General features: G+C 39.8%; 1 protein-coding gene across 1 annotated transcript in view; it reads left to right on the top strand.

The window, feature by feature from the left end:
- The first annotated feature begins 4,965 nt into the window (after positions 1-4,965).
- GLCE (glucuronic acid epimerase) overlaps positions 4,966-15,335 on the top strand; it is a 14,186-nt gene continuing 3,816 nt past the window's right edge. Inside the window, exons 1-2 of the mRNA XM_007467861.1 lie at positions 4,966-5,548; positions 9,804-10,049. Of these exons, the coding sequence (XP_007467923.1) occupies positions 4,966-5,548; positions 9,804-10,049 (829 nt within the window). The remainder of the gene's footprint in view (positions 5,549-9,803; positions 10,050-15,335) is intronic.

Genomic DNA, 15,335 nt, shown 5'->3' with positions numbered 1-15,335 from the left:
CTCTTTCCCTTGTATTTCCTGTTAACTAGAAATTAAATCGTAGGGTCAGAGAGATCCAAGTTAAACATTTTTGGCTGGGATATACAATAGGTTATGTACTTTTTATTTTAACTCATCAAGAGATACAACATCTGCATGAGTCATCATTAATGAGACTGAATTTGACCACTGAATTAGGGTGCTGACTGATCCCCTTCATTGTAGAGTCTCACCTTTTTCCCCTTGTGACTAGGAAATAATGTATTTGGTGTTACTTTGCACAGTATGAATCACTAAATCCCTATCAAACATATGCCTGAATATAACACTTGGCTAAATTAGTAATTTCATGAGGAATTGCATAATACTAGTTTTCTGATTTTAATTTTTTTCTTCTACATTATTAGCCACCCTTTTTCTGTAAAATAGAATTGTCATCTGGGGCTATTGGTGTGTTCTCCTGCAAAGATAGATAAATAAATTCTTTCATTTAGTTACCAATTTTCATCAGAAGATGATTTAAGTATTTTTTCTGGCTCTCTCCTTTCTTGAATATCATTATAGACTCATGGATCTTTATTGATTCAGTGTGTTTCAGTCAGCGTCAGTCATAATTCTCACAGCTTTGACTTAATCGGAAAGGGACCTTTCAGATTGATGTCTCTAAGAAGCCCTGATTGCTTTTATAATTTTTTATCCTGATTGCTTTTAGTAAGGAATGGTATCAGATACAAAATCTGGACATAAAGGTTATTGAAAGTTTTTCATTTTGACTTTTCTTTATTTTCCCATCACATGCCTCATCATAACGGTAGCCTACTAGTTCCATAGCAGGTTTACTCTCTTTTGGGTCATGGAGGAAGGGCACGTCTCAAAGGTGGGACAAAAGCTTTATATTTCTGTTTTAACTGGTCTAAATGTTAGGATAGCTGACGGATGATTCAAATGTTGGCACATAAATGTTTTTAATGGAGGGCTTTTTTTGTTTGTTTGTTTAAACATCACTTAGGGGCTTCCTTGGTGGTGCAGTGGTTAAGAATCCGCCTGCCAATGCAGGGGACACGGGTTCGAGCCCTGGTCCGGGAAGATCCCACATGCCACGGAGCAACTAAGCCCGTGCGCCACAACTACTGAGCCTACGCTCTAGAGCCCGTGAGCCACAGCTACTGAGCCCAAGCACCACAACTACTGAAGCCTGCGCGCCTAGAGCCCATGCTCTGCAACAAGAGGAGCCACCCAATGAGAAGCCCGTGCACCACAATGAAGAGTAGCCTCTGCTCACCACAACTAGAGAAAAGCCCACGCACAGCAGCAACGACCCAACACAGTCAATAATAAAAATAAATAAATAAAATTAAAACAAAGAACATCACTTAGTATTATCCGTTTGCCCATGCTACTATATAAGGAAATCCTCAATTTATAAATATATGACTTCTGAAGGTTTGCTTGTACCACGCTTCTTTTTTTAGCGTTCAACACATTTTCTCATAGTAATAATGCAGATGATGAAATATATTATTGGATTCCAGCTCTTACAATCTGTGTATGATTTCCAAGTTGTACCAGACCCATATCTTTGCCTCCCTTCCCTCCTGATGCCCCACTGAAATAAAATATATAGAAATAAGAAATGAAGAAGCCAATAAGAGTAAATAGGAAGATTACCATAGGGTGATAATTAAACAGATTTCCGGATCTCTGTTCCCGTACTAGAAGGCACAGCTGTACCCTCTCCTTCCTTCCCCTTATCTCTCTCACCCCTGCACTTGAACTATAGATAGCTGGTGTGAACCCCAGCCAAAACACCAGCCAGATTTTCTTTAGAGAAATTGGGAAAAGCTAAGGCTTCTAGAGTACGAGTTATGTCCCCAGGACAAAAGAAAAAGTCATCTTCATTCTGGTATTTAGAGGGCCTGCTGGCTACCCACCCACACACCCTAAAGGAACACTGTCACTCCGCCTGTACCCAACCCACACAGAGCCCCTCTCAGGAGAACAATCTAGCCCAAAAGCAGACCATCTTCACAATAACAGAGGAAATCTGTGTTAGCTAGTGAGTCATTCAAGCCTAAAGATGAATGAGTAAACAAAGATCACAGGCATATGAGGAAAGCTAACACCATGAAAGAGACTAAAATAACCAGAAAAATGACCACCAAAGAAAACAGAGATAATCAGAGAGAACTTTACAAAGTAAACAGAACCCTAACATACTCAGAGCTGCAAGAAGATACTACATCCATTAAACAAGAATAAGAGAACACAAGGTTTCAGGTTGAAAGGGCACACCAAGTGCTGAAATAGTGAATCACATATCATACTGTTAACACATTCTCACAAAACTGCAGAATTCCTAGGGTAAACACAAGACTCAGAGGGAAGTCATGTACAAAATGGCAAGTATCAGACTGAAGTCAAACCTCTCATCAGTAGCCCGTAATGCTTTAAGAAAGTAAAACATTGCCTACAGCATTTAGAAAGAAAATAATATGCAGCCCAAGGATTCTATATCCTGCCAAACTATTACTCAAAGGTGAGAGCAGAATAAAGTTGCTTTCAGACATGCAAGGACTCAGGGTTTACCTCCTCTTGGAATTAAAAGAAATGAGCTTTTAATTGAAAAACACCACCAGCTTTCTTGGAAAACAGAAAATCATTGTGTAATTTTTCATTAAACGTTTTCATTTTACGGGTTGAATTTTTTTAATCTCATTTTGCCGCCAGAAGGGTTTATTGAGAGGAAAAGGGGGAAGAAGGATTACAACCATAAAATAAGTAGTTTTGGATTTACATAAATAAAATAAATTACAGAGCTACTGTAGCAAACAGCAGTAAGCCTATACTCTCTTTACTCTCAGTGGGCAGAGATATTCCATATGTTGCACATGTAACTAACCCATAATTTTCCATGTTTCCCAGTGACCCCAGCAACAGGCATTCCAGGACTACCTACAGTACGATCACAACTGGTTGGTACACCACATGGCCAGTAGGCACAACAGCATCAAATTCTTCTCCCATCATGACTGGAAAGACAGGATCTGGCTTATACTTAAAAGCATCATTCTGACTGCTATGTTGAGAACAGACTTTGGGGTAGAATAGTAGAGCAAGGGTAAAAGCAGGGAGAGCAGGTTAGACATCACTGTAGTATTCCAAGTGAAATATGGCAGTGGCTCTGATGTGTTGGTAACTTGTGTAGTTGGTGAAAAGTGATTAGATTCTGGGTATAATTTGAAGGTAGGGACAGCAGGATTTCCTGACTGGTTGGATATGGGGTGAACAAGAAAGGAGTCAGTATTTCTGGTCTAAGCAGTAAAGGAGGAGCAGATTGAAGGGAAAGATTAGGGATTAAATTTTGAATGTTATGTTTCAGAAGTCCATTTGACCTTCAAATAAAGATGTCAGTTATTGATACTTGGATTGGCACATAGGTATATGTGCCTGCAGTTCTGAAGAAAGGTCTGGCCTGGAGATAGAATTTCGGGAAAAGTCAACATATAAATTGTATTTAAAGCCATGAGATTGGGCGAGATCACCTGGGAGTGAATAGAGATAAAGAAGAGGTCTGAGGACTGGGGCCCTAAGGCATTTCAACATTCAGGTTCAGAGAGATGAGAAGGAATGATCAGAGATGACTAGGAGGAGCATCCAGCCGGGGTATAAGGAGAACCAAGAACGCATGGTGCCCCGGGAGTCCTGGGAAGAAAGTGTTTCAGGAAGGAAAGAGTCGTTTACTATTTCATGCTGCTGAGAAGCAACATAGGGTGAGCACTAAAAATTCATTGTTGGATTTGGCAACATGGATGTCAGTGTTTACCTTGACATGACCTGTTATCTTTTTTTCAAACAGCTACTCAGTCGTTAGGACAAAAATATGTATTAAGTTGTTTGAGCCCAACTACTTCACAAATGGAAGTAATAGGTTTTTGTTTGTGTTTGTTTTTGTGCGGTACGCGGGCCTCTCACTGTCGCGGCCTCTCCCGTTGTGGAGCACAGGCTCCGGACGCGCAGGCTCAGCGGCCATGGCTCGCGGGCCCAGACGCTCCACGACATGTGGGATCTTCCCACACCAGGGCACGAACCCATGTCCCCTGCATCGGCAGGCGGACTCTCAACCACTGCGTCACCAGGGAAGCCCAGATGCCATGGCTTTTAAAGTGCTGCCACGCCCAAGGCAATGGGGTTTTTGAAACAGTGAAAATAGAGGTGGCTGTAGGGCGCGAGGAGGCCATGTACACTGCGAGCAGGTGCTGAGTGTATGAGGTGTGTGCTATGAGTGCCGTGTGCTCCGGGGAAAGGCAGGCTTTAGATTTTTGATTTTGGGATCACAGAAAGGGGGTGTATGTAGCTGGATTAGTGGGTGCTGCAAAGAATTATGTGACTGTTCACACACAATGAGTTTGGTTTCCAAGCAGGAAGGGCGGTAACCAAGGAGGCATTTTTTTTTTTTTTTTTTTTTTTTGCGGTACGCAGGCCTCTCACTGTTGTGGCCTCTCCCGTTGCGGAGCACAGGCTCCGGACGCGCACGCTCAGCGGCCGTGGCTCATGGGCCCAGCCAGTCCGGGGCATGTGGGATCTTCCTGGACCAGGGCACGAACTCGTGTCCCCTGCGTCGGCAGGCGGACTCTCAACTACTGCGCCAGCCGGAAAGCCCAATAGGTTTTTTTTTTTGACCTAGGGGCTTCATGAAAAAATTATTAAGAATCCAAGGGAGCCACAAACAGAGAAAGATTGGGAATCTTTGCTTTAGAGGATCATGCTAACTGAGCATTTTAAGAGGGGGGAAGCACCTCTTGCCTTTTCTTTGTCTGATGAAAAGTTTGAGTTAGTAATTTTAAATCTGATCAGATTACATGCAGTTAATAAAATTGCCCTAATGTGGTGGTTCAGTATCTTAAAAGTAAATCTTATCCTATGAAATGTCAGTAAGTACATCTTTGTGTGAATTTTTCTTCTTGCCTCCATAGGTATGGTCTGAATATGCGTTGCTTGGCAGCTCGGGTCAACTACAAGACTTTGATTGTCATCTGCGCACTCTTCACTTTGGTCACAGTACTTTTGTGGAATAAGTGTTCCAGCGACAGAGCGATCCAGTTTCCACGGCACTCGAGTAGTGGCTTCAGAGTGGATGCATTAGAAAAAAGAGCAGCAGCATCTGAGAGCAACAACTATGTGAACCACATGGCCAAGCACTCTGAGGAGGCATTCCCTCAGGAACAGCAGAAAGCGCCCCCTGTTGTTGGGGGCTTCAATAGCAATGGGGGAAGCAAGGTGTTAGGGCTCAAATATGAAGAAATTGACTGTCTCATAAATGATGAACACACAATTAAAGGGAGACGAGAGGGGAATGAAGTGTTTCTTCCATTCACCTGGGTAGAGAAATATTTTGACGTTTACGGAAAGGTGGTTCAGTATGACGGCTATGATCGGTTTGAATTCTCTCATAGCTATTCCAAAGTCTATGCACAGAGAGCCCCTTATCACCCTGATGGTGTATTTATGTCCTTTGAAGGCTACAATGTGGAAGTCCGAGACAGAGTCAAGTGCATAAGTGGGGTTGAAGGTTGGTATCCATCTACTCCACTGCATTTTTCTGTCCTGATTGTGTTGAGGAATAAGAGACTGTGTTAATTATGTAGCAAGTACTTACATAGCTTACTATCAAGAGACCTTTCGTCACTCTGACTTAGCAGGGAGGAACAGGTTAAACCTGAACTTTCTAGATGGTGTGATTTAAGGGCTACAATAAGATCATACCTGATTAAATAGGATTATGCCATTAACCTACCCCAGAAACTAAAATTATCATCAGTAAAGTCAAGGCACAGCATCTCCAGAAATTTTGCATTAAAATATACAGTTATTATCCTAATAACCTATCGTAATACGTTATTATCATATCCTATGAGAGGAGATGGGAAAGGGAGACAGACCATCCAGTGGACCCATCAATGTACCAAGTCTTATTACCAGATTAGCCAGGTATCATCCCTGGATGGAGGTTTACAGTTCTCAGAACAAGATAATACGTAATACCATTTTCTCTGAACTTCATGAACTCCTATAGTCTATTACATAATGTCTTTCATTGGCTTTAAAACCTGGGGGTTCCTTATGGGTATAATTAATACATTTTGGAATTTGTATTTCAAACCTAGGATTGATCAGAAAGTCATATTGAATTTGACTTTAAAGTATATCATTTAATCAGAGGAAAGAACTTAGTGTGTTTTAAGATTGCTTAGTTTGGGTTTTATTTCATTTTTCTCATTTTGTTATAGAAAGTGATTTTAGGGCTTCCCTGGTGGCACAGTGGTTGAGAGTCTGCCTGCCGATGCAGGGGACACGGGTTCGTACCCCGGTCCAGGAAGGTCCCACATGCCGCGGAGCAGCTGGGCCCGTGAGCCATGGCCTCTGAGCCTGCGCAACCGGTGCCTGTGCTCCGCAAAGGGAGAGGCCACAACAGTGAGAGGCCCACGTACCGCAAAAAATAAAATAAATAAAATAAAATAAATAGAAAGTGATTTTAATATCTTAATATTTTAATTTTTGTAATATCTTTACTGAATGTTTAGAAGAAGGAAGGGGGTAAATTCACTTATATTCTTACCATTCAAGATAATTATTACTATTTTTATATATTCTCAGAAGGTCTTTATACCTAGGTATATGTTTTAACATAGTTATAATGATATTTATTGTGCAGTGTTCAGGAGGGTAATAGTTTTTTAGAGGCTTGAAAGATATCCATCGCCAAACCTTTTTTTTTTTTCCAGTAATTTTTAAAAGTGTATAAGCTTAATAGGTGCTTAGATGCTAAAGAAAAAGTAAAAAGCAACCATAACCACTGTTAATGTTTTGATGTCTTTTCCAATCTTTTTGTTGTTTTTGTAGATATACATTTTTAAACAAATTAGAATCATGCTGTATAGTCAATTTTATATTCTTTTTTGTTCAACATATTATGATTATTTCCTCTTGTTATTGAATATTTTAATCACTAATATTCGTAATAAGGACATGCCATAATAATGTATGGAACCTTTCTCTTTAGTTGGACATTTAGGTCATTTCCACTTTTCTGCCATTATACATAATGGTATAGATATTCATAGTTAATCATTTGCTGTTTTAATTGTATTCTCAGAGTAGTTCCCTAGGAAATAAATTACCATGTCAAATAGTATCAGTTAATCTATTTTACCAAACTACTTTCCAAGAAGGTTGACCCTATTCATGCTTCCAATAGCAGAGTATAAGGGTGCTCCTGTCACCCAATTCCTGCCATCATGAAAGTTTATTTTTTAATCTGTTGTTTACAAACGGATCTCATAATTTGCTTTCTGTAGCAATTAGTGCGGTCAGATATCTTTTTCATATGCTTTTAACCATTATAGAATGGGCTTGATGTTCTTTCCCCCCTTTTCAATGTGATTAATGTTGTTTTTTAGAAAAATATATTTGTGAGACCTTTTATATATATAGCAAGGGTGGTAGCACCTTGTTGCATTTGTTAAAGATATTTTCTTTAATTTGGCTGTCTTTTCATTTTATTTATGATTTGTTAGTTTTAGAAATTTTTAGTTCTATTTACTAAATTAGGGTTTTTTTTTTAATTCTTCCTTTTATGCTTAGAAAATCATTTGCCATGCCACGATCAGCTGTTCATCTGTATTTTCTCTAATGGTTTTATGGGGTTTTTTTTTACATTTAACTTTTTAGTCAAGCTAAACTGATTTATATTTTGACAAATGGTACAAGGTCAGGGCCTAATTTTAGATTTCTTTTCCCTTAACGTTTATTGAATAATCTCCTCTTTTCCCCGCTGATCAATGATTCAATCTTTGTCGTTATACTAAAATATTTTGAAACTAGAGTATGTTTCTAAATCTTTACTAGAGTATGTTTCTGGCCTACTGTTCTGTTCCATTGATCAGTCTATCACTTCTTAGACCAATTGCACATTACTGTAGTTATTACCCATCAAATAAGATAGTATAAACCTTTCTTTTATTAAGTGAAAATAATTGTTTGAATTTTGAAAAAAAATCTACCCTTGGAGAAAGAATATTGAAGTTAAAAAGCTTATCTGTAGCCTAGGTTTCTTAGCCTGTATGGTCTCTAATAACTTAAACTATTTTGAAACTACATCAAAACACATATAGTTTTTTTTTTTTTTGGTTATTATGAGTAATGCTATGAACATTTGTGTACAAGTGTGTTTTTCTGTTGTTTTTTTTTGCGGTACGCGGGCCTCTCACCGCTGCGGCCTCTCCCGTTGCGGAGCACAGGCTCCGGACGGGCAGGCTCAGCGGCCATGGCTTACGGGCCCAGCCGCTCCACGGCATGTGGCATCTTCCCGGACCGGGGCACGAACCTGTCACATATAGTTTTATAGGTTCCCAGTTTCTGCCATGCCCATCTGTTGCTTGTTAATTTATTTTAGGACTACAAATAGTTTATCTCTCAACACATACACCATGATGCAATAATACAGTATTCTGTACAGGGTGGTATTATTGTATTTCCCATGTAGAAAATTACTAAAATAAACACTAATGCCAAACATTTAAAAGTTTTGCTTAGAACTTCACAAGAGGTAATCCATTAATGAATTTATCAAGAATCTATGGTTAAACATACAACTTTAATTCATTCTTTAAAAAAAGCACTCTTTGTTCTCAAGAATTACATTTTGATCCGTAGGATATGAAAAAGAATTACAAACTGTGTTTATACTTTAAGTTGCCTAGTCATAGCTGACTTCTTTTTATTTTTTATTTTTTAATATATTTATTTATTTATTTATTTATGGCTATGTTGGGTCTTCGTTTCTGTGCGAGGGCTTTCTCCAGTTGCAGCAAGCAGGGGCCACTCTTCATCGCGGTGCGCGGGCCTCTCACTATCGCGGCCTCTCTTGTTGCGGAGCACAGGCTCCAGACGCACAGGCTCAGTAGTTGTGGCTCACGGGCCCAGTTGCTCCGCGGCATGTGGGATCCTCCCAGACCAGGGCTCGAACCCGTGTCCCCTGCATTGGCAGGCAGACTCTCAACCACTACGCCACCAGGGAAGCCCCCCATAGCTGGCTTCTTAAGCAAATACTTTTAACCGTCAGATGATAAAGTTACTAGACCACATCTTGACACCGGAGGGAAAGATTAATATGTAATTAACTTGACTGTTAAGTACAGATGTTAAGAAAATTTCAGGTTTAATATTCTAGAATAAAGGTGGTAACATTAACTATATGTATTTAAATTGTGTAAAACTTGAATGTATGAAACAGAATTATGAAATATGACATCTGTAGCTATGAGCAAAAGTAGCACACATTAAAAATTAGCCCTTAAAAAGATGATCCATGGGCTTCCCTGGTGGCGCAGTGCTTGAGAGTCCGCCTGCCGTTGCAGGGGACGCGGGTTCGTGCCCCGTTTCGGGAGGATCCCACGTGCCGCGGAGCGGCTGGGCCCGTGAGCCGTGGCCGCTGGGCCTGCGCGTCCGGAGCCTGTGCTCCGCAAATGGGAGAGGCCACAACAGTGAGAGGCCCGCATAACGCAAGAAAAAAAAAAAGATGATCCACAACATTGCATTGCTATCTGTCAACAAATAATGAATGAGAGTGAATGAGCATTTAGTTCTGTTTTTCATTTCTGGTTAATTTGGTACTTGTTTTTAGTAATAATGAAAACAGTGTAATAAGGAAGCTTAAAAGTTGCTGATAACCCTATAACTCCCCCAGAAGTAAAACAGTGAAGAGTGGTATTCAGAATAGGATTATGAATGTCTGGAGATATTTATTTTGTTTCTCTGTTTTATAGGTGTACCTCTATCTACACAATGGGGACCTCAAGGCTATTTCTACCCAATCCAGATTGCACAGTATGGGTTAAGTCATTACAGCAAGAATCTAACTGAGAAACCCCCTCACATAGAGGTATATGAAACAGCAGAAGACAGGGACAAAAATAGCAAGCCCAATGACTGGACCGTGCCAAAGGGCTGCTTTATGGCTAGTGTGGCTGATAAGTCTAGATTCACCAATGTTAAACAGTTCACTGCTCCGGGTAAGTGATTTTTTTTTTTTTTTAAGTGATGTGTTTTTATATGTGTTTGCTAATTTTATGTTGATTTATGGCACCTGATACTCCCTTAAAATTGTTTTTATGGTTTTTAAAAAACACATTAGCAGATGCTTGATATTACATATATGAAGAAACAAATAGTGTCACCCAAGTGAAATCTAAAGGATCAGCTAAAAAATTTAAGGTTGTATAAGGAATATTTACTCCATGAAGAGCCAAGCCACAAGAACCAGGTTACTGCATGATGTCTTTCTCCTTCCAGGGAACCAGATTCCAGGGGAATAAAGTTTCTCAGTTTATTTTAATGTTTCAGCACAGTACTCATCCTTTAATTTTTTAACTATTTTGCATTAAGGCAGAAATTTTTCTTTATAGCGAGAGCCATCCCTTCCTTTGCCTATTTTTTACCAGTAGCTTTTTATTTTTTCAAAGTAATATAGCATTACCAACCAGGCCTGCTTTCTATATTGACTTTTGTTAATGTACTAGATAGATTGTTTCAAACTTCATATAAAGCCATTTCATTAATAAAATCTTTTATAAAATCAAATTAACTTTATGCAACATTTCCCCTTTTTCTAAGAGGGTCCCATTAATTGGGATGTAATGTATTTCTCTCCACTAATCAATATCCATGAGAATTAATGAGTTCATTACTTAAAAAGACAATGGAATAATTTTAGTTAGCACCTCAGGCTTAATTTTCTGTGTGTGTGTGGGGGGGGGGATGTTGTCAAGAACAGAACTCATCCTCCCACCAACCTTGCCAGTTGGTAAATAAAAAGAGAGAAAAGGTTATAAGACCTTTTCTGTATTCTGTCCTTGTTGTTTACTGATGACTGTGTAATTCACAGACCTTGAAAACAGCAGTACAAATCTACTCATTCTAGGTGGCCTTAAGTAATGGATTTATGAGTGCTTAATGCAATGCAAATAATGGGTGGTGACCTTTACTTTTTATTCTGTGACTAAAACTTCTTTTATCCTATGGCATTCTGTGATATTCCAGTACACTGAGCATCTTTGCTTATTGTAAAGCAACAGGCTTGGCTGGGTGAGAAAGTACATGGAGATGTTTAAGAATATTTAGCTTATGATTTATAGCAGGAAATTATTAGATTAAAAAGGACATTTGATTTTGGTTGCATCTAGAGCGCTTATTTTTACACTGATTAATAATGTAGTCTGAATTAGCGTGGAAAACAGCAGCCCTCATCTCTACCTCCTCAAGTGCTGGGAGGTTTTCTAGAACCATCTCTTGAACTCTGCCCTATTCAGAGCAATAGATTTCATTGTGCACTTTGGGGTACCCTGGTTAATACAAACAATAGGTCTCCTCATACTAAGTGAAGGGCCTTCACTTTAGCCCTTCATTCTGCAGCCAGCAACCAGAGAGGAAACTACTCCCCAAGGTGGGTTTAAGCATATGGAGGAGAGAACTGTCTGTGACAGATATTCTGCCAGTGGCACACTAGCTACTCACAATTGGAACTCTCTGTTGGTAGGAGTGTGCTACCTCAGAATGTGGTGCTTGTTTTGATATCTTGGATGTGTCTGGAGTTGCGTTTGATACAAGTATATGAGGGAGAGTTAGTTGGAGTTGTTGCTCAGAGCAGGAGAGGGAAATCAAAAAGGTGAGACGTTTATTGAAACGTAGGAATGGGAAATGAGGCTTTTTAGATGATGCAGTCTTCTCGGGAGATAAATTCAGAGAATCATTGATGAGAAGAAATTGGAACTTGTGCATAAAAGCATAGGCCTAAGTGAAGTAAGGCTCTGGAAGACCAGAGGCTACATGCTGTTGGTCTTTTTCCTTTTTGGCCTTGAATTTTTTTCCCTGAAAGGAAATAAGATTATCTAGAGGGAAAAACCATAACATGGGTCTGCAGCATATTTTTTATGGTTTTGTTTGTTGAAGAATGTTTTTTTTCCTTCTACCTAATTTTAAAATTGAATGAATTAAAACTTTATACCTGTCCTGCTTTATTAAATTAGCTTTCCCTTTCCCAAGCGCTCTCTTCACTTCATTTCCATGACCTCACTTTCTCCTCTCTGTGTAGCCATTCCTTCTGAGGCTTCTTATGAACTTCTCTTCTGCCTGACCCTTGTGTCTCTGTTCCTTGAGGTTCTGATTAAGGCCTCTTCTCACTCCACATAGTAAACCTGTTGATTAATAACAGTTCATGTTATGTGTGAAAACATTGATTTAAAGACTATTCTTAAATGTTTATCACCCTTTGTTGCCTAAAGTACATTTATATGTACCACATATACCAAAAATAGACACTTAATAGTGACTCCTGGGAATAACCGGTCAGAGAGAGGAGTCATGGATTTCAAGCGACAGGAAGCTCGAAACTTTCTTTTAGTAGATTTTTTTTTTTTTTACAGCTTTATTGGACTATAATTGCTTTACAATGATGTGTTAGTTTCTGCTTTATAACAAAGTGAATCAGTTATACATATACATATGTTCCCATATCTCTTCCCTCTTGCGTCTCCCTCCCTCCCACCCTCCCTATCCCACCCCTCTAGGTGGTCACAAACCACCGAGCTGATCTCCCTGTGCTATGCGGCTGCTTCCCACTAGCTATCTGTTTTACGTTTGGTAGTGTATATATGTCCATGCCACTCTCTCACTTTGTCACAGCTTACCCTTCCCCCTCCCTATATCCTCAAGTCCCTTCTCTAGTAGGTCTGTGTCTTTATTCCTGTCTTACCCCTGTCTATTAGTAGATTTAAAGCACAGGTCTCCAGATAGCTTAGGACTCTCCAGTAGAGCTCAAAATCTTGCCTGGTATATTTCCAAAGTGGTTGCCATAACCACAGTCATGTCCCACTTGCTACCATTCAGACCCTTCTGAGTGATGTAGACAGGATATTTAACCTCTCTGTACATCTGTAAGATAGGAATTAAAAGACCTGTCTCATATGATTGTGGATTGATTTAAATTGGGGATTGTGACTTCTTTGTCACTTCTCCTCTGTGGCTCAATAACTCCCTCTGGTGGTGTTAAATGACATCATTCATTACTGAGTTTTTTGAACCACATAATCTGTCATATTGAAACATAAGGTGATTGATTGAACTATATCATTTCATTAGATTTGTATACATAAATTAGAATGGAATTCTGAGAAGAAAATATAATTCTTCAACTTTCTCCCATTTGGACTTCTGAAGATGGTGGTGAGAATGGATGCCATAGTTAACAGTGCTGTCTGATTAATAAGGCATTACCATAAGAATAAAAAAAATAAGTAACACTCAAGGTAGCCTCTGCTGAGTATAATTTAATTTAATCTTGAGAAATTCATAAGTCAATTCAGAATCCTGCGAAACATCCTGAAACATCAAGTAGGTTGTACTGAGCATCAGATTCCATTTACTATAGATACAGGAAAATGCCAGCTAAGAGAGAGGTTGCATGTTGACATTTCTCCAGATAAAATGGATTTTTACTGTGTTAGAAATATACTTCTGAAATCACTTTTTAAAAAGTCAAAGCATCATACGTCTAGCAAGATGTTCTCATTCTCAGTACAACTTCCATAATTGTTTATTCCATCAAATGAAGTAATTAAGAGCCTTGGGTCAATTATATCCACACTGGGGCTTCCCTGGTGGCGCAGTGCTTGAGAGTCTGCCTGCCGATGCAGGAGACGCGGGTTCGTGCCCCGTTTCGGGAGGATCCCACATGCCGCGGAGCGGCTGGGCCCGTGAGCCATGGCCGCTGGGCCTGCGCGTCCGGAGCCTGTGCTCCGCAAATGGGAGAGGCCACGACAGTGAGAGGCCCGCATAACGCAAGAAAAAAAAAAAAAAAAAAAAAAAAAGAATTATATCCACACTGGTAGAGTCCAGTGTTGGAAGAGTTAAATGATCAGCTCAACATGGTGATAATACTGTCCAAGCTAATCACACTGTATACACTATCATCAGTTCACATTCCCAATCGTTGCTCCAATAAGGAGCACCCAAGATTTCCTCAAGGATGCCTTAAAGTAGATCTGATTCTATAGCTATGTTTAAGAGAAATAATTCTTCCACTGGTTATTCTCATGAGGATGGTATTTCCAGTATCATTTCTTTTTCACAATCTTTGAGCTTAGACCCAGGAACCCTGATTTCTAGTCCCTGCTCTACCACTAGTTAGCATTTGGCTTTGGGCAAACCTTTTACCCTTGCAAAGCCTCCATATCTTCATCTCTAAAATGGAAGCAGTAATTCCTGCTCTACCAGCCTCAGAAGATTATTGTAAGGATCAAATGAGATAATACATGTGAATGTGTTTTTAAGATTTAAGCTCTGGGGACTTCCCTGGTGGCGCAGTGGTTAAGAATCCGCCTGCCAATGCAGGGGACACAGGTTCGAGCCCTGTTCTAGGAAGATCCCACATACCACTGAGCAACTAAGCCCATGCGCCATAACTACTGAGCCCACGTGCCGCAATTACTGAAGCCCACGCACCTAGAGTCCGTGCTCCACAACAAGAGAAGCCACTGCAGTGGAAAAAAAAAGCCCACGCACCGCAACGAAGAGCAGCCCCCGCTCACCGCAACTAGAGAAAGCCCACGTGCAGCAACGAAGGCCAACGCAGCCAAAATTAATTAATTAATTAATTAAATTTTAAAAAGATTTAAGGTCTGTATAGACCAAGATATTCACATTTACCTCTAATGTTATAAAATTTGTACTACATATATTTTTGTTGTTTTTCTTCCTCTTTTTCTTCTTCTTCCTCTTCCTCTTCCTGCTGCTACTACTGTTTGGTTTTAATATGCTCAGTTTCTTTTCTTGGTAGAAGTCAACTTTCTGAGAGTCAGCCATCATCGTACTGTAGACATGCAAGAGAAATTTCCTATTTGACGATTTGCCAAATAAAACAGCTCTGCTATTTTATCAGCCTCTGAAACCATTGGCTTCAAAATCATCATTATCATCATTTTATACTATGTTCCAAGCCACTATCCTTTTTTTTTTAATCCTCACAGTTACCTTACAAAGTAATATTATTTCTACTTAACACGTGAAGAAACTGAGGCTCAAATAGGTGTATCTTTTTTTTTTTTTTTTTTTTTTTTTGGCTGCGTTGGGTTTTCGTTGCTGCACTCGGGCTTTCTCTAGTTGCGGCGATCGGGGGCTACTCTTCGTTGTGGTGAGCGGGCTTCTCATTGCAGTGGCTTCTCTTGTGTGGAGCATGGGCTCTAGGCACGTGGGCTTCAGTAGTTGTGGCACATGGGCTCAGGAGTTGTGGCACGGGGGCTCAG

Source organism: Lipotes vexillifer, unplaced genomic scaffold, assembly GCF_000442215.2.
Source record: "Lipotes vexillifer unplaced genomic scaffold, Lipotes_vexillifer_v1.1 scaffold792, whole genome shotgun sequence".
NCBI classification, from domain to species: domain Eukaryota; kingdom Metazoa; phylum Chordata; class Mammalia; order Artiodactyla; family Lipotidae; genus Lipotes; species Lipotes vexillifer.
The sequence above is the reverse complement of the archived record's forward strand: the minus strand, read 5'-3'. Positions and strand labels throughout refer to the sequence as shown.